Below are 18,596 nucleotides of genomic sequence, written 5' to 3'. Positions count from 1 at the left end.
ATGGGAGTACTTCGCAATCAAAGCAGATTATAAGGTGGAAAACTTCTGGGTCCTTTGCATGCAATTCACAGTGATTGCACAGTATAACGCTGGTGTGATAAAGCTCTATGCCTTCACGCCATCATCACCACCCCCTTTCAACACACATCACTGCAAAGTTATAATTAGTGGCTCTGCTCCTGCGTCCCCATCGCCTTTCAGTCGCCTCCCACCCCCACCCGCCACCTTCTCTCTTCCTTCTTGGGGAGTTCTGCTTGAGGCGTCATTAAAGGACCACTTGGAGAGTCCATAAATTGATGATCACGGACTTTCCTTTTGCCGTGGGATCGCCTCCTCTCGCCCAATGTGTCTTGACAAAAGCGAAGAGAGACTAAACCACTTCATGCCCAATATAATGGGAAGCCAGGCAAGCAACATTTATTTACTTGTTAGCACATGGAAGACAAGAGTAACTTCCAATCGGACGCCCACGGTCATTTGTTACTTGTCAGGATATTTACTGGTCGTTCAGCCCACGAGGAGAGCACCAGAGGGTTTGAAACAGGCCAAAAGTTCACTTATATACAGAGAGAGGGGGGGGAGGAGGGAGGGAGGGAGAGAGATGACTTTTGAGTTCACCAGTTGTTCGGCCCTGTGTAACATTTGCTCAGAAAGCCAAAGAAGAATCTGACACACGCACACCCACCCACACCCCTCCAAACCAGGCGAACCCAAAACAAGTCCTCAGTCTTCTGACCCTAAGCGTCTACGAATCAAAACATATTTTAGCTTCTTGGGCCAGATCCACACCAAACAGTTTTGACAACTGTCTATGGAGTGTGTCCTGGGCCCCAACAGTTGTCAAAACTGTTATAAACCATTTTAAAGCAGTTGTGTAGATCCTGCCTCAATCATAAAGGGGCTTTATAGGAATAGCCTCCCTTCTACAGGCTGGGCTGTTCTAGCGAACGATGCTTTTGCTAAAGGTTGCCTCACTAGTCGTTGGCTCGCTTCCTTGCTTGTCTTTATTTCAATTTTACGAATGATTTGCAGCAATTTCAACATCCCACTTCTAACGACAGGCCAATCAAAGACCAGTGACTGCAAGCCAAGGTGGTACCATAGTCTTTTTCCCCTTTCCTTTTTTAAATGAAATAAGAAACGCAAAGATCAGATTAGAAAGCAGGGGTGGAAATGGATGGATAGTCAGATAAAATAAATAACGAATAGATGGATAGGGTAGATCGAATTTCAATTTCATTTGCGTTTTCCCCCCCTCCAACAAAAGACAATTGTGTTTCTAACTTTATTTCACAACTCATTAGAATGTTGATTGAATTAAATTGCTCTTAAGCACAGTGCTTCTAGACACAAAGGCGATGTGCAAAGCAAAGCTATTTGGATCTTTTTGATATTTTTTTAAAAGGGAAAGCAAGAAGCACTTTAAGCAAACTCCATAAACGTTTAAGTATCTTTTCGGTGATTAATTTTTTTTAATGAGGAGAAAAAAGAACATTTTCTTTCATAAAAAAAAGTCTTCCCTACCTCTCACTTTCTCTCTCTTGCTCCCCCTCTGTGTTAACGTGTTATGTGAGCCTCCTGTAGTCGGAATGGGGCTAAAGCTCTCCTTTTTTTCAGTTAGGGAGAAAAGTTCTGGTGATTTTTGCCACCATCTTATGAATTGGAATGGGGGGGGGTTCTTTTTAACACATAGAAGGGACCTTGAATAGTCCTAACTTTCCTCCTCTTCTCCTCTTCCTCCCCCAACCCCTTTCTATCACTTCCTTTTTTTCTTCTTTTTTTTTCTTCCGAAGTCTTTGAGGGGGAAAACCTTTTGACGTATCCGTGTTGTTAATCAGATCGATGGGGAAAAGTTTGATTGAAGTTCCTTTGTCATGCAAATGTCAAAGACTTGATGGATGATGGTAGATATCTGACAAACTTCAGGAGGCATTTGCTCATTGGGGCTTGGAGGCAACCACGTGGTCCAGACCCTTCTTCCACCCCACCCCCCACTTTCCACCACAGCCACCCCCCATTCTGAAGGCTCTTGGAAGGAGGGGTGGGGGTATGGGGGCTCCAAGGCTAGAGATCCATAGATGGGAAGGGTGGCTTTCTCTCCCTCTCCCTTTCTCTTTCTTTCCCCCCCTGGTTAACTTTGACATACTATCTAAAGGTTGTAGGGCAGGAGGCATCACCGTAAAACAGGGCGACCCTCTTCCATCATTGGCTAAGCAACAATACCTAGAATGAACTTCTTCTTAGACTATGCAATTTGTAACCGTGGGCCCAGCGCCTACGCGCCCAAGGACTACCAGCAGCATCTCGACCAGGGGACCACTTCCTTCCCAGCTTGCTCAGGTACCACCACTCCTTCCTGTGACAGCTATCACTCAGACGGACGCTTCGGGGTGACGGGGGTGGGAGCTGCCGCTGCTGGGCCCAACGCCCACCACCAGCAGCAGCAGCAGAGCCCCAGCTACCCTCCTCCTCCTCTTCCTCCTCCTCTTCCTCCCAACCCTGCTGGCCTTGGCATCTCCTTCACAGGGTCCTCTCAGCCAGGAGGGGGTGGCGGATACTCAGCCCCCAGCTGCAGCCCCAGCTTCGTCAGCCAGCAATTCTACCTCAACCCCCAGGAGACAGATGGAGCCTACTTCCAGCCCTCGGCCTACCCCGCCAGCGTGGCGGTCGCAGCTGCTGCTTCATCCCCTTCTTCTTCCAGCCTGGGAAATTTATCAGAGGGTTTCTGCGCCACCACGGGCCATTTCCAGCCACAACCTCTCTATGGGCCCGAACAGGGTGGCTACTTGCAAGGGGGCTTTGGCAACCTCTCGCCTCCCTTGCACGAGAACAAAGACCCGAGGGCTTGCGCATCCTCACAGCCATGTCCCATGGCCGCTGCCACCGCCACCCAGACCTTTGACTGGATGAAAGTGAAAAGGAACCCTCCAAAGACAGGTAAATCCCACACGCACGCCCCTTGCCAGAGGGTGAGAGGAGGGGAGGCGAGGTTAAGCGGGGTTTCATGGTTTCTCCTCCCCTGGTTCAGGATTGGCTCCCAGGAGCTTCGTTCTAGCTGTTGGAGACAAGCAGGATCTGATCAAGGAAGCCAAATGTGTGGTGTAGGAGGTTAGAGTGTTGGACTGTGACTCAGGAGATCCAGGATCTAACCTACCTCACAGGGTTGTTGTGGGGTTGAAAAGGAGAGGAGAAGGACTATGTAAGCTGCCTTGGGTTCCTAGCAAGACGGGGAAAGGCAATAATAATAATAATAATAATAATAATAATAATAATAATAATAATAATATAATAATAATAATAATAATAATAATACAAGCCTGCCTCCCCCCCCACCAGTCTAGAAGGCAAACCATGAGAGGTTGGGGTGAGGTAAGGGAGTGGATGGAACAGAGAATGCATGTAGTAGGTGGGAAGTGACCATATTCCTCTGTCTATCTCCAAAGGTGCCAGTGAAAGAGAAGGTCACCATCGTTCACCTCATGGCTTAAGGATAGGATCAGAGTCAAGGGGTTCAAATTGCAGAAAGGGAGATGGAGGTGAAGCATGCCAGGGGAATACATCCTCCCCATGGGACTAGCAGTTGAATAATAATAGATCCAAGTGCTATCACCTTCTTTGATGGTTTCAAAAATGTTCATTCTGTTATGGGGCAGTTGGGTTTATTTTATTTATTTTCAGACAAAAAAGAAGAAGAAAGAAACTTCTCCTGAAGTGGCTCATTGTCACATCAATCAAATAAACTAGATGCAGGTTGACTTACAGAAAAAATGAGATTCCCTCTTCACAGAACCGAGGTCACACACTACTCGCTTCTCCTGTGCTACTTCCTAGTTTCAGTCCATGCCTACAATCCTCCTGCCCGCTTCTTTGAGCAGCTCCCTTTCCAATTGAACGGGACTTAGGCAGAACAACTTCGAAAAAGTTGTGCAAAATATTTCTCACAATGCCTCGCATCTCAGATTACCCGTTTCTGATTCTTTCTTCTTCTTCTTCTTCTTTTTTAATGTCTTCACAAAAGATCACAACAAAAACACACCATTTCTAAAAGGAAGAAAGGAGAGGATCTTGACATTAGGTTTAGGAATAGAAACATGCCCCCAAATTAAGGAAGTGGGAATGAAGGTAAGGGGTATACTGGCTCTGTTGATCAACTGAGAAACACTCCAAGAGTGGAGGCAATGGAGAGGGGTGGAACGGACATTAAGTGTGAGGCTTCACCGATAGCCAGGTTCAACCCTAGCTTCTGATTCAAATACCCTGGAACAATAAGAATGATGAGAAGTGCCCCTGAGCAGGTGCAGAGTGCATTTCACTCATCAGGAACTAGAAAGACTCTCTTCAGGCCAGGAATTTGGATAAAGTGCTTCCCCGAATGAAGCTGGTGTTTTCCAGCAGGCATGTCTTCTACTAGAAATTAAGCATTGTCTGGAGTGTTTCTAGAGAGGGAAGGTCTTCTTCTCAGGGTGTGTCAGAGCACAAACAGAGTTTACCAAAGTTTAGCCCCAGTCCAGAGCCTGTATCCAGACCATGTGAATTTGTTTATTTAGGCAGTTATTATAAATCCATCAAATGGATGGATGGCCTGCTTCAAGGCACCAAAGACTATGCACAAAGTTGTAATATAAAAGTGCAAAAACTAAAAAAAAGGCAACGTCAAAACAATCATTGTGAATTGTTATGATTTTCTTTATTTATTAGTTTTGGATACTGCCCTGGGGCACTTTACAGTCATAAAACCATGTGCTTTTGTTGTAAAATGCCTTGAGAGCTGTTATGGATGAAATTAAATAAACAAACAGGAGAGATTTATTTTTATTTTATACATTTATATCCCGCTTTCCCCCCCCCCCCCTCTTGTATGGAACACAAGGTGCCTTACATGGTCCTCCTCTACATTTTATCCTCACAACAACCCTATGAGGTAGACTGGGCTGAGAGCCAGCGACTGGCTCAAAGTTACAGAATGCACTTCATGGCCAAGAAGGGACTTGAACCCAGGACTCACCAGGCTCAGTCCAACACTCTAACCACTATACCACACTGGTTGAAAAAGCACCACGGTGAATTTGTGTAAGGGGGTAATGACCAAGAGAATGTAAATTGTAATAACAACAGCTAAATCTTCCACACATCTGAGTTTAGGGAGTGGGGATTTTAACTGGGGGCGGGGGTGAACTTCCAAGCACACCTAAGCCCTCACAATAGGTATGGACTTCAGCTATGCCTCAGTGCTAGAGACCTGTAAAGCAGCCTTCCTCAACTTGATGCTCGCTGGAACTCCCATCATCACGGCCAATGACCAGGTCAGCTGGGGATGATGGGGTGTCCAACACATCTCAAGGGCACCAGGTAGTGGAAGACTGATGCAAAGTGCCTTTGAACATCTACAAAGTGTGTGTTCCTCACTACTTGGTAGTCACCGACTTCTTGTTGTTGCTGAATAAATTTCTATACCGCCTTTCTGCCAAGGCACCCAAGGCGGGTTACATTTTTAAAAAAAAAAAAAAAAAGACAGAAATAAACGGTTGTTATTTTGGCGGGGGAAGGAGGGCAGAGAAACAGATGGCTCAGACGTTCCAGACCCGGGTGGGACTTTGCCCCGTCCTTTCGACATGCACAATTGCCTTTCTAACCGGCGGCTTCGTTGCTTCCTTTCCGCGTTTCGCGTCCGGGCTCGTGCGAGCAGCGAAAGTGTCCGACTACGGCCTGGCCGTGCACCCCAGCACCATCCGGACCAACTTCAGCACCAAGCAGCTGACGGAGCTGGAGAAGGAATTCCACTTCAGCAAGTACCTCACCCGAGCCCGGCGGGTGGAGATCGCGGCCACCTTGGAGCTCAACGAGACCCAGGTGAAGATCTGGTTCCAGAACAGGAGGATGAAGCAGAAGAAGCGGGAGAAGGAAGGGCTGGCCGCGCCCGCCGCCGCCGCCGCCGCCGCCGCGCTCAGCACCTCGGCCAAGGAAAGCAACGAGGCCGCCTCGGACCGATCGAGCGGCCCCTCCACGCCCGACGCTTCGCCCAGCTCCGTGTCCTCTTGAGGAGGCCAGGAAAGGTTAACGCGCAGCAGGGCCCTTCCTCCCCCGGCGACTGAAATGTCCTCCCTCCGCGCCCCCCTCCCCCCGCTCCGCACCCCCGTTAAGGAAGCGGCTCCTCCGCGGCACAGAAGCGCAAGGAGGACGCGCAGACCCTCCCGAGCCTGAGGCAGCCATGCGCAGGCACACGGGCCGCCCGCCAACAAGGAAACCTCCCTGCTGCGCGCGTGTAGACAGACGCGCGGACATCTGCGCACACGCGCAACTCCAGCGTGCTTGCACACGGGCAAGAAACGCGCGTTCACAAACACAGAGCTGCAGCTACATTCCAACTGACATGCGTGAAGCATCTCTCTCCCCCCCCCCTCTCTCTCCCTCTCCCTCTCTCTCTCTCTGGATACACGTGGTGCGTTTGCAAATGCAAATTCCTTCCGCCCAGGCTCATTCTGAGATGCGGATTTTCAACCCCTCCCACCCCCAGCCCCTGTCTTTCTATACTGTTGCAATCCTGCATTCAGATACACGTGTATTTACTAGTTTAAACGTCCAGGGCGCAGAAGTGCAATCCACACATCCGACTGTGCTTGGCACTGCAGACAACACCCAGCGATGGACGCTTGGCAACAGCGATTAAGATTTAGAGAAGTCAAGGGTGGAGGAACAACCCCTACAGGCAGCCCTTATCCCTATCTATTGTCCCGTTATTTTTGTAATATCACTTTTTTCCGATTACCGGGAAACTGCCCAAAGAGTGCCTGCCTCTTTTAATGTCCAGTTTAGCAATACTAATTTATCTCAGGGACAACCAATCTTTTTTCTCCCCAGCCCCTTCCCAATTAGGAGATGCACTTTCAACATTAGAGAATTGGAAAATCTTTTTTTTTTTAAGTGCTTCTGTTCTTAAAGTGACTTGGGATGCAAAATATTACTTGTGGATTTTCCTTAATGGAACTAAGGGCTTTTGTTTGCTTGTTGCTTTGTTGTTTGTTTCTTATATTCTCTCTTACTAGTTTTTTTTTTTTTTTTACAACTGACTGTAAAAAAAAAGTTTGTTGAAATGTACAGTTCGGAATGAAAGACAGACTTCCTACTTATTACGCCAGATGCCTTGGAGAACCAATTTTCCTCCCATCCATCTTCAATTTTGCACTACAAAAGAACAGTGCCTCTGTGTACTAATGGCTGCTAGCCTGAAACAGTTTGGCCACATGCAATTGTGTTGACAGATCGATCAGCTCTACTTCACGGGAATACACTTCTGACTGTGTGAATGTAGCATCTCCTAAAAAGGAAGCCAGATAGCTGATAGCTGCTTATTAATGCCCCTGTCTGATTTGCCTTTCATGTCAATGCCAAGGTTTTTATGTCTGTAATAACAGCAATAATCATGGTTGCGGGAATGTGAGCATCCTATACATTTGCTAGCATGATGAATCACCCGTCCTTTTCGTAGAATTTCTTTTATGTCATGTTTTAGGATATAACATAGCAGGTTAAGAGAAAAAAGGGGGAGGAGAGATTGGGATTGAATTAACAGGTTGCTATAGGTAGGAATATGTAGGCTTATGAGTCTCATAGAAGTCTGGATCAGGCAGAGTTTAAGGCTCTCCCCAGTCCTATGAGCCAGGGTAGGCAGTGGGAAAGCAAGATTCTGAAATCTATATGGTAGGAGTGCAGAACCTCAAGCCAACTCTGGTCCTCTGAGGCTCTGCAGATGGCCACAGCCATATACCCTGTCCCTGACACTGCCCCCTTTCCCTGGCCACTAATGGTTGGGTGGTTTGCTTGCTTTTGTGCCATTTCATCTCCATTCTAAAAGGCTAACATGCCTCTCCTAGGGCATAGTTACAGGCAGGTTAAGCTACAACATGCTGGTATTTTTAGCCCTGCCCCCTTTGACTTTGGCCCCACCCTTCAGTGGAATTCAGCCCCAAATTCTGCCCTTGGACTGAAAGAGGTTCAACACCCCCTCCCATTGGGCCTACTGCATACTTGGATGCTTAACCTAATTTAATCTCTGATTCCACAGAAGTATTTATGAGGTGATCATCATCTCTCTTGCTAACAGCTAACTCCAGACAGCCAATCAGTGCAGAGATAGCTAACCTATCTTGCATCAGGTAGAAGCATAAATCTGGTGGAACATTCTCCCGTCCACATGTCTATTGCAATGAATCAGAATGGCCCAAGAGCAGCTATTCTATCATTTCCAAATGCAAAGAGGTTCAAATTTGACCATTTGGGATGAGAATCCCTGCAAGAAAGGAGGATCCCTGCAAAAGTTTGAGAGAAGGTGGAGAGAGACCTGAATCACTGGGCTCATCTACACCAAGCAGGATATTCCACTATGAAAGCGGTATATGGTATCTGTCATGGACCCTAACAGTTGTCAGTGCACTTCAATACTGCTATAAAGCAGTAGTGTGGCTCCTGCCTTTTATATACCACTTTCATACTGCTTTCATAGCGGAATATCCTGCTTGGTGCAAATGAGCCCACTGTCTCCTTCGTCCCCCAATAGGCAGCCCAATCTTTTTCATACTGACTCTGAAGGAAGCCCTAATCAGTAAATCTCATTCCATTCAATGATGCTTACTTCAAGGTCAACATGCGTGCTTAGGATTGTATGTAAGTCTGCATTCCTATGCATGCACACTTACCTGAAAGTAAGGCCCATTGAACACTGTAGGTCTTACAGAAGAAAGTCCTACAGAATTTAATGGGATTTACTCCCTAGTAAGTGTGTTTGGCATGATGGACTGGAGTCCATGAAAGCTTTTGCTGTACATAGGCTGCAACCCTATGCCCAATTACCTGAGAGTAAGCCACACTGAACTCAGTGGGACTTACTTCTGAGAAGACATGTGAAGGATTGCACTGTAAATTTGTTAGTTTTTAAGATGCCAAAATATTCTTTGTTATCTTAGCTTTAATGCCTCACCCCTCCAGGGTTCTTAGTGGGACAGTGTATATGAACCTTAGATAACATCTTTTGACTCACAATGCTTTACAAATCAATCCACTTGTAAAACACACACATCAGGGATTAGACAGGCAAACTTCTCCTGCAAAGGAAGCAGTGTCTGTGTGGGCAAGTGCCCCCCTCTCTGCTTTTAGAAATTCAGCACTGGGACAAGGTTGCCATCCTCAGTATACCGCCTTGGAAGACAGTTCCGCCCAAATCTACAGTGCCAGTTTAATTTAAAAAACCTATAGCACAATCCAATGCATGTCTACTTCCAAGTAAGTGAGTATTGCAGCCTAAGTCATACTTAGATTAGACTAACCTAAGTCCCACTTATTTCAATGGGTCTACTCTAAGTTTGACTAAGTCTGGAGCCACCACATTGAGAAGATCCAGTTCTGGCATGTTCAGTACTTTGGTTGTACAGAATCAGCCTTGGCTGACATCAAATCACGCTGAAGTATACTAACAATTTCCCCTATATTTATTATTCCTCCCCCATAGATCAATCCCTTATGTCCTATAAATGTGGGGTGAATGAGGACAGATGTGCAAGCTTGCCTAGTCCCACAAACATTAGCCTAGCCCTAGAGCAAAACTTTTTTAAAAACTGAAACATTGTTATTGTCGTTGTTATTATTCTTAATTATTATTATTATTTAGATTTTAATGAAATCATCTAGTATTTTAAGCTGGAACTGGAGATATTGTCTCCTTCTCATGCTTTATATTTTGAACCAAAACTACCTCAAACTAAATAAAGTTTACTTTTTCTCAAGTTTCTGGAACTCATGGTTTGGCCACCTTTTCCTCTCTTACCCTACCCCATCCCAACTCCTTTTTAGTGTGATGCCAATTTCTTTGGAAAGACAGGGCTCCCATGGTAACAAGGAACTGAGAAGATTTCCCTGCAGCTTCTTATATGAAGCTAGCTACCTTATGCTGTATTAGACCATTGGTCCATCTCACCCAGTAATGTCTATTCCAGGAAACAGTAAGTTAGATATTCCTCCAGGTGTTGCTTGGCTACAACTCCCATGATCATTGGCCATGCTGATTAAGGTGAATGGGAGTTAGAGTCAAACATCTGGAGGGCCACAAGACTCCCACTCAGGTCCAGTCTGACTGGGCTTTTGAAAGAAGAGGTCCCCTAAGATAATTAGTCAAGAGTCTAAAATTACAAATTCAGACTTGTTTATTATGTGGTCAAAGATCTATTCAAAACACAAAACAAAATATTAAGAAGTTGCATTCTCTGACATAAATGGATGTTAAAATAAAAATGCATGTATAAAATAAGAATGAAGGGGTAAATAACAATAAAGGCCTTAGCTAGACCTAAGGTTTATCCCAGGGTCGTCCCTGCCTGCTCCCGGGATATCCTGTGTGTCATTTACATGAACAGTGATGACCCCGGGATGATCCCAGGATAAACCTTAGGTCTAGCTAAGGCCTAAGAGTACAATCCTATGACTGTTTATAGAGAGAAAAAGTCCTACACCTCTCAGTATGTCCCAGCCAGCATAGCTGGCTGAGGCATGCTGAGAATTGCAGGACTTTTTCTGTCTAAACATACCTAGGATTGCACCCTAAAACAAGGAAAGGCCAGACTACACTTAAACTAATAAAAACCTTTTATGAGTGTTTGCAGCAAAAAGAGAAATGTTGCATTTACTTCCATTACAGTTATGTTGGTGACACCAATAAAAAGGCAAATACCACTCAAAAGTCCTGTCTGTAAATTTTGATAAAAGAGGAATATTCTGCTCATTTCTATAAAAAAACCCAACAACATTCAAACATGTATTAAGGTTTCTGTCTCTCTGTTCTTATAATATAAGGACAAAGCTTCATTATAGGGAAAAGCCCAAAACAGCTGTCCAATAACTCAGAGGGGGAATAAATCGTTCCCTAGAAAAGTTCAGCTGATACTTAGAAACTGTTAAGTTATCCAAATAATTGGCATGCCCCTTAATAAAGTTAAAAGACAGGCCAAGATTACTTGGAGGACAAATTTTATAAGCAGCAGTTATATAATACTGTGCATATCCTTAATCCAAAGATCAAGAATAGATCTTGCCAGATAATAAACCTAGATAGATTTTTCTTTTAAAGTAAGTCCTAACAATGGTTAGCTAAAGGCTTTTGGCTGTAGAACAAGCTTCTCCAACCTAGTGCTTCCACAACCTTTGGATTTCAACACCCATCAGCCCCAGCCAGCATGGCTAATAGTCAGAATTGTTGGGAATTCTAGTCCAAAATATCAGAAGGATACCAGGTTGGGGGAAAGTGCTATTGATCAACATAAATTTTCTCCTGAAGAAGGTACAAATAATTTAAGAATATAATAGCATAAACAGAATTTAACTAAAATCTGAATGCTGGGGACCTAGCCCTTTATTCAACAGAAAGAGAGCCAGTCTCCAGTATATAAAATGAGGGGTGGAAAATATGCATCTTGCATGTGCACCCCTGGCCTTTTGTGTAGTCCCCACTGCCCCACTGCCCCAGACTATTTTGCACCCTTGGCAAGGTGAGCTACTTTCACACACACACCCCAAAAAATGCCAACTTTGATTTTTAAGAACATATGTTTCCTGGAAAAAATAAGAAGCACAAAACTTGAAACTGCTAAATTTATTTTAAAGTGCAAGAAATACGTCATGCCAATTATAGCAAACAAATTGGAAAGGAATGTCTATAGGTCTAAAATGCATTATATAATAGGAATATCACCTCCAAATTATCCCCCCTTCCACTCACACACGTGCACACACACACACACTCAGCATCACTCACTCCAAACAAACACACGCATGAACACATGCATTCACTCAAAGACCCCATGCACCCCATTCACCCATACATTCTCTCTCCCTTGCTCTCTCTCTCTCTCTCTCTCTCTCTCTCTCTCTCTCTCTCTCTCACACACACACACACACACACACACACACACACACCCCTCAGTCTTACCTTACTCACTTCTTCTCTTTCTTCTTCGCCACCTCCTGGAGTTTGCCACTTGCTTCTTCTTGCTTCTTCTTCTTCCCCCTCTTCTTCAGCGCTGGGGTGGGTGGGTGCTGAAGGCCCAGCTGCTCACAACAGTGAGCGAACTGAGCCCTGCCCCCTGCCTCGCGTCGCCCTCATGCTGATGAGATGGTGCCCCGTGCCCGCCCAGCCGAAGCGAAGCCAGGGACACTGGGGTGGGGGGGGCGGCTCCACGTTTGGGCTTCCGGGCGCATTCTGGAAGTCCAAACATGGAGCCGCCCCACCCCAGCGTCCCTGGCTTCACTTTGGCTGGGCGGGCATGGGGCACCATCTCACCCACCCAGGCCCAGCTGAATCCTTGGGCCGGGCCAGCTCACAGCCAACGCGCATGAGTGCTGCGCTGCGCCCAGCACCCCTCTTAGCTTGGCACTCTAGGTGGCCAGGTTTTATCCTGGTTGCGCTTTTTATACTGTATTTCGTAATTGTGTTTTTAACCTGTTGGATGTTTTTTGTGGTTTTAATTTTTGTGAACCGCCCAGAGAGCTTCGGCTATTGGGCGGTATAAAAATGTAATAAATAAATAAATAAATAAATAAATAAATAAATAAAATAAATAGCACCGGCCCTGCCACCACCACTACGCCACCAAATTTTGGTGGCTAACTCAGAGGCGGAAGCTAGCAGTGTGCCCTCCTCAGAGGGTCTAGGGGGCAATGCAGCTCCCATCCTCCAGTACACATGGGGTGACAGTATACATCTAGACATGCCTAAAAGGGAATGCAAAAAAATTTAAAGTACACATCCCATATCATTCCAAATCCAAATCGGAATACCATATAACAAGTCGAACAAGACTTTTGCAGTAAACACCAGGACAACAACTGAAATAAACTGCCCCCCTCCTTTATCTAATTGTACCACTGAACACCCACAGCCACCCAGCACTACAGGACTTGAATTACTTCAAAGACAGCAGTGGAATGAAAACCAAAACACCTGGGGGAAACCTTCAGGTAGAACATGAGTGCACTAGCAAGCTGCCATGCTTGTTCCCAGCACAGATGAGGAGAAACATACTGGCTTGGATACAGGAAGTAACACATAGCCATTAGGATTAGTAGCCATCAATAGCCTTATAAACTATATAAACACTGAGCAGGATCAAGCCAAAGGTAAGTGCTTTTACAGTGCAATCCTATGCATGTCTATTCAGAAGTAAGTCCCATTGAAATGTGTATAGGTTTGCAAATTTTAAATCCCATAGATTTCAATGGAGAGAGCAAATGGTTAACAATCCCATTGAAATGTGTGTGTCTTAAAAGTGCTTGGCTTTGGCTGCATCCTGCTCCAAATCATTAAATACATCAGTAAAACAAAACAAATATTATACCTGTAAATCAAGACGAAGCCCCAATGAAAATGCAAGCAGCCATTTTAAAACAAAAACAAAACTCATACATCTTTTAATTTGACCCAGCTAAGCTTGAGCCCCATCCAGCCTCTTATCCAAGACATTAAGCACTAGGGCTGTGCACCACCTTGGATCCGAATGCCGAATCCAAAGTGGGTCGGGGTGGTTCGGACCCTTCCAAACCGGATCCGAAGCAGTTTGGACAAAGGCCGAGGTGGTCTGAAGCCGAAGCCAATTGGCTCCGAAGCTTCAGGCTGCCTCAGTGTTTTGGAGCTCCACCCACCCCCACCAGTGTCCTTACCTGCTGCCTCCATCACCACCATCATCTTTCTTCTGGCAACTTCCAGTGCCGCCACTGGAAATGAAAAAGAGTAGGCCGCGCGATTTTAAGTTATCACATTGCCTACTCCCTTTCATTTCTGGTGGCCCCGGAAGCCGCCAGAAGAAAGATGGTGGCAGCGATGGAGGTAGCAAGTAAGCCCCCCTCCCCCCTTCCCCACTTACCTGCATCTGCCACCACTGCCGGACACAAGCCAGCGGTGGTGGCGGACCCAGGTAAGCCCCCCTCCCCCCTTCCCCACTTACCTGCGTCTGCCGCGGCCTGTTTTCGGCCTTCAGAGTCCCTGAGTAGAAGCCACCGGATGCAAGGTAAGTGGGGAAGGGGGTGGGGGGCTTACCTGGTGCCTCCACCATCTGCGGCAGGTGGTGCACTAGGTTAAAAAAAAAAGTTAATTGAAATGAAATCGTTTAGTGTTACCTAGGGGTGAGAGAGAAAGGAACCCGCAAAATGCAAAGTCCCCCTTCACATGGTGGGAAGTTTCTAGCGATCATTAAATTCCATAATAAGTCAACTCCTTGGACGAAACACATCCATTCATAATGCTCACCTTTGTAGCGGGCCTGGATTGCTGTACTATGAATTTGCTAAGGTCAGAAATAATTATAAGCCTCTGAGCATATGGGGTAAAGTAGTATTCAGACACTCCACCAAACGTTCATTTACCCTACCATCTAGATCCCACCTTGCAAAATTGTTTAAAGCAGTCTCTTTAGCTGCTTCTGTCCTTGTCGTTGCCACCACCACAGCTCTGGCTCTAAGGAGGATTCTGTAGGTTCATCTTCATACTAGCAATCACAGGCCCTGTGAAAACAACCAATCAGAAAGGGACCACATAATGTGGTGATACATGACATCAGGCCACACTACACAGTTCCAAACTACAGCTGCCAAGATGCCCTTTGCTATTGCTCCTGCACATAAACTCACATACATGGAACGAGATTCTGTATGAAAGAAGAAATCTTGTCCAAATGCACATGGTCAAATTTGTTGCTTTCCAAATAAATAACAATTCACTCAGTGAGTGTCATCAGATGGGTGGATTTTGGCGTTTCCCTACCGTCGCTATGGCCTGCTGCTGCTGCAACAGTCTCTTTACATGGGGAGAGAAAGAGGAAGCAACAATGACCACGTGGCCCGTTCAGGGGCCGTTTATATCATGCCACTTTTCCTGCACATTCCGTTGTTGTTGTTTTTAAAAAAGATGGATTAAAATGGGTCTATTTTGCGGCAGAAAAAGAAGTGGAAGGAGCGGGAGGCACAGGAGAGGCAGACATCGTCTAAAGGACTACGAACATCCATAAGTGGGCAGTAGCAAGCATGCGATAAAATGCTTGTCTGATGATGCTCAGCGGAAGTTCACCCATCACTAGTTAGGATAATGACTTGCCCAAGGTGAGCAGAGATTTGAACCTGGGTCTCCTGAGTCCTAATCCAACACCCCAACCACTACACCTCACTGGCTCTCCTATCTTCCTCATGCAAATCTAGCCAAAACAGTGCCAGCCATGCACGAAAGGGAGGTATCAGCAATCTTGGGGTAACCTCAAAGTTTGCCTGGGTACAAAAACATCTTGAGGGAAAATATAAAACCCTAAATAGCAGGACCTGCAAATGCATGTGAAACGAGCCTGCGCAGTGGTGGCCCAATCCTGACAGACTGTTGACCAGGATTGACTATTGAGGCAGTCAGCAGCCAGTCCATCCGTCCTCCCTCATTTAGTACCTTCTTTCCATCCATTCATTATTATTATTATTATTATTATTATTATTATTATTATTATTATTTATTTGTATAGCACCATCAATGTACATGGTGCTGTACAGATTATACACAGTAAATAGCAAGACCCTGCTGCATAGGCTTACAATCTAATAAAATCATAGTAAAACAATAAGGAGGGGGAGGGAATGGAAACAGGCACAGAGAAGTGTAAACAGGCACTGGGTAGGGTGAAGCTAACAGTATAGAGTCAGAACAAACTCAATATTTAAAAGCTATAGGGAAAAGAAAAGTTTTTAGCTGAGTTTTAAAAGCTGTGATTGAGTTGGTAGTTCTCAAGTGTTCTGGAAGAGCGTTCCAGGCGTGAGGGGCAGCAGAAGAAAAAGTGATCATTCAGTGATCACTAATGATTTCCTTCCTTGCCTGGTTGCTTCTCTTCCCTTCCTCCTCCCTTTTCCAAACAAGGTGGAACATTGAAAAGATATCTCTGCAGTGATATGTCTGTCTGATCTATTCATTATCTCTTTTTTGTAGGAATATATATCTATATCTATATATGCCAAACACTCCTGTTATGGATCTCAAGGCAAACTGTCAAAAACACACACAACCACCCCACCGACTACCTCTATTTCTCTCATGTGCAAAGACCGCAGTCTCTCTCAAAGAAGCTGGAATTCCTTCCTTATCACAAATGAAAGGGAAATTCCTGGCTTGTGTGTCCCCCCACCCCTATTTTTTTTAAAATCTGCTTCTAAATAATTTATGGCAGTAACTTGGCTGGATCTGCTCATCCTCTCTTCTGAGGAGGAAGATCTTCAGAAGGTACATTGAGCAGACCCCTGTCTTCTGCCTGGGATCACAGGCAATAGGGCAGGGGGAAAGTCTGGGAGTCTCTTCAGCTCCTTGGCAAGTATGTCAGTGCCATCTGTTTCTAACCCTTGGTGTGATTCCTCCCCCCACCCCTGCTCCCCTTAAAGCATTTGTTCTCACAATGTGAGGCCTTTTGATCTCAGAAAATCACTTTCTATTTAAAAGAAAGAAAGAGGAGACGTTTGAGATCCTTGCAACTGTTCCTTCTGAACTGACCGGTCCTTCAGCTTTTTATACCATCTGCAAAGACCAGGGCCAGGTTACAGTGGGAAATTGTGTTATTTCTTTCCCCTTTAAGGATAAGGCTTTTTTCTAATGGAGCCGTTCAGTTTAGTCAAAGCTTTTAGCTTGTCACTAATCAATCTGAGAGCAGATACAAAGTTGTAGTTTAGAATGCCTCTGTGCATGTATAAAGTGCATTTTCTTAGGGAGCAGAAGAATTTTCTTCTGTTTACTTTTTGATAAGAATTTACCAAATTTTCTTCATAAATGGGATGAAAAATCAAACGTGAAGAAAACTGAAATTGACAGATTCACCCATCCAAGGAAAGGGTTTTAATTCTTAAAAGTCTGGGTTTGAATCCCTGTGTATTCAACCATGTTTATGATGCTGAAATAGGATTGCCACATTCCCCCCCCCCTCCTTGACAGGCTTCTTTAACTGTTATATGGCAGTCAGATACAGTACTATTCTCCACATTGGGAATAGCCTATACCTGTTGAATCTGGCTTGAGACGATGGGTAAGAATTTTACTTCATAAATGGGATGGAAAGAATTTGAGATGTAAAGAATCTGAATGTGAGAGAAAGTTAAACCAACAATTTTGTCCATCTGTACACTTTCTTCACCATTTAGTATCCCAAGCTCACTCTTTTCCATGTCCTCTTTAGCTAATGGAACAAGGCCACCTCATTCCATGTGCCCCAACATGAACTTTTTGGTTAGTTGATGGGGTCTCTTGATGGGGTCTTCTACACATCACTTCCATAGTAAGAGACTACAGAGAAGTGTGCTTGGGGCTACTCCTATCAAATACAAAACTAACTTCTTCTGGCTATTAAAAACCAAATCTTCCAGAAAGAATATGACTCTTTTTATGCAGTGAAACATATAAAAGGGGTGTATGACCAAGCCAAGACTTTAAAATATTGGATTTGTCATATCAATATAGAACTTTATTGTATGAACATTCATTGGCAAGTTTACATTTATGGTATTGCCTAAATCAAGAAGACTTTGTATTTGGCTTTCAAAAAATATCTCTTAATTGCTGAGTTTCAAAAGAGAAATCTGAAAATACTAGCTGTACCTGGCGTAACATACACCGTTGTAGCATATCTTAAAGTTTATTAATTAAAAATCATCACAGGGGCACTGGCTGCTTGGAGGCCACCAATACAGTGCCATCTGGCAGACCTGGGGGGCAGGGAGGTCGGGGGATGGGGAGCAGGTGTCCCCCTCTCCCCAGGGTTCCTGTCAGCCTTGGGCTGCCCGCCCAGCTCGCATGAGATTAGGCCGGGGCCTGGGCTCGCAGCAGGTGAGTGGCCTCCCACCTGGCCACCAAGGGCCCTGTTCGTGCCTCGCTCATGATCTAGACCCTCTCCCCAGGGTTCCTGTCAGCCTTGGGCCGCCCGGCCAACTCGCATGAGATTAGGCCGGGGCCTCGGCTCACAACAGGTGAGTGGCCTCCCACCCGGCCACCAAGGGCCCGGCCATGCCTCGCTCATGGTCCGGACCGTGGCACTGCCCCCTTCGTGGGGGGGAGCAAAGAGGCAGAAAGGGGGGTAGGATTACCTTGGAAAGCTCGGAGGAGTCAGACAAGGGGCTTAGCAACCTGCATCAGCTGACATTACATGTTGTTACTTTTGCTTAGCAACCTGTATCAGCTGAAGCCTTTGCGGAAACATACCTAAACATTTTATATAGATAGATTCAAAATGAAAGCGTACAAAGTTGAATTCTGAAATGAAGCCAAATTTAGGGTTTCTGCACACACACACAAAACATTCATAATTTGATGATGTGTTTATACATATAATTATCTGTCCTGAGCATTTGTGCTAAATTTCTACAAAAATGTTTCCCAAAAGGGGCTCACACCTGCTGATAAATCAACTTGGGAGGAGAGGAAATAAGTGAGCCAACAAAACATACATACTAGGGTGTAGTGGTTTAAGAAGGCCTTAATGTACTTGAATGTAATACCTTCTGGAGCAGAAGCTTTGTCCCACTATTCCCATATTTTGGTATTCCTCAGAGAT

General features: G+C 45.3%; 1 protein-coding gene across 1 annotated transcript; it reads left to right on the top strand.

The window, feature by feature from the left end:
* Positions 1-2,228: 2,228 nt before the first annotated feature.
* On the top strand, positions 2,229-6,039 carry HOXB1 (homeobox B1). Its single transcript, XM_063137703.1, has 2 exons — positions 2,229-2,937; positions 5,687-6,039. The coding sequence occupies exons 1-2, from the start codon at positions 2,229-2,231 to the stop codon at positions 6,037-6,039; spliced, it is 1,062 nt and encodes a 353-aa protein (XP_062993773.1).
* Positions 6,040-18,596: the final 12,557 nt, after the last annotated feature.

The sequence above is a fragment of the Elgaria multicarinata genome, chromosome 11, assembly GCF_023053635.1.
Source record: "Elgaria multicarinata webbii isolate HBS135686 ecotype San Diego chromosome 11, rElgMul1.1.pri, whole genome shotgun sequence".
Taxonomy (NCBI): domain Eukaryota; kingdom Metazoa; phylum Chordata; class Lepidosauria; order Squamata; family Anguidae; genus Elgaria; species Elgaria multicarinata.
This window is presented reverse-complemented; position numbering and strand designations above follow the sequence as displayed.

What these genes read in the sequence shown, in the direction of transcription:
- HOXB1 (XM_063137703.1), top strand. Translation starts at nt 2,229, where the DNA reads ATGAACTTCTTCTTAGACTATGCAATTTGTAACCGTGGGCCCAGCGCC. An exon ending in AAGGAACCCTCCAAAGACAG is followed by an intron (nt 2,938 to 5,686) that starts GTAAATCCCACA and finishes TCGTGCGAGCAG; the next exon opens with CGAAAGTGTCCGACTACGGC.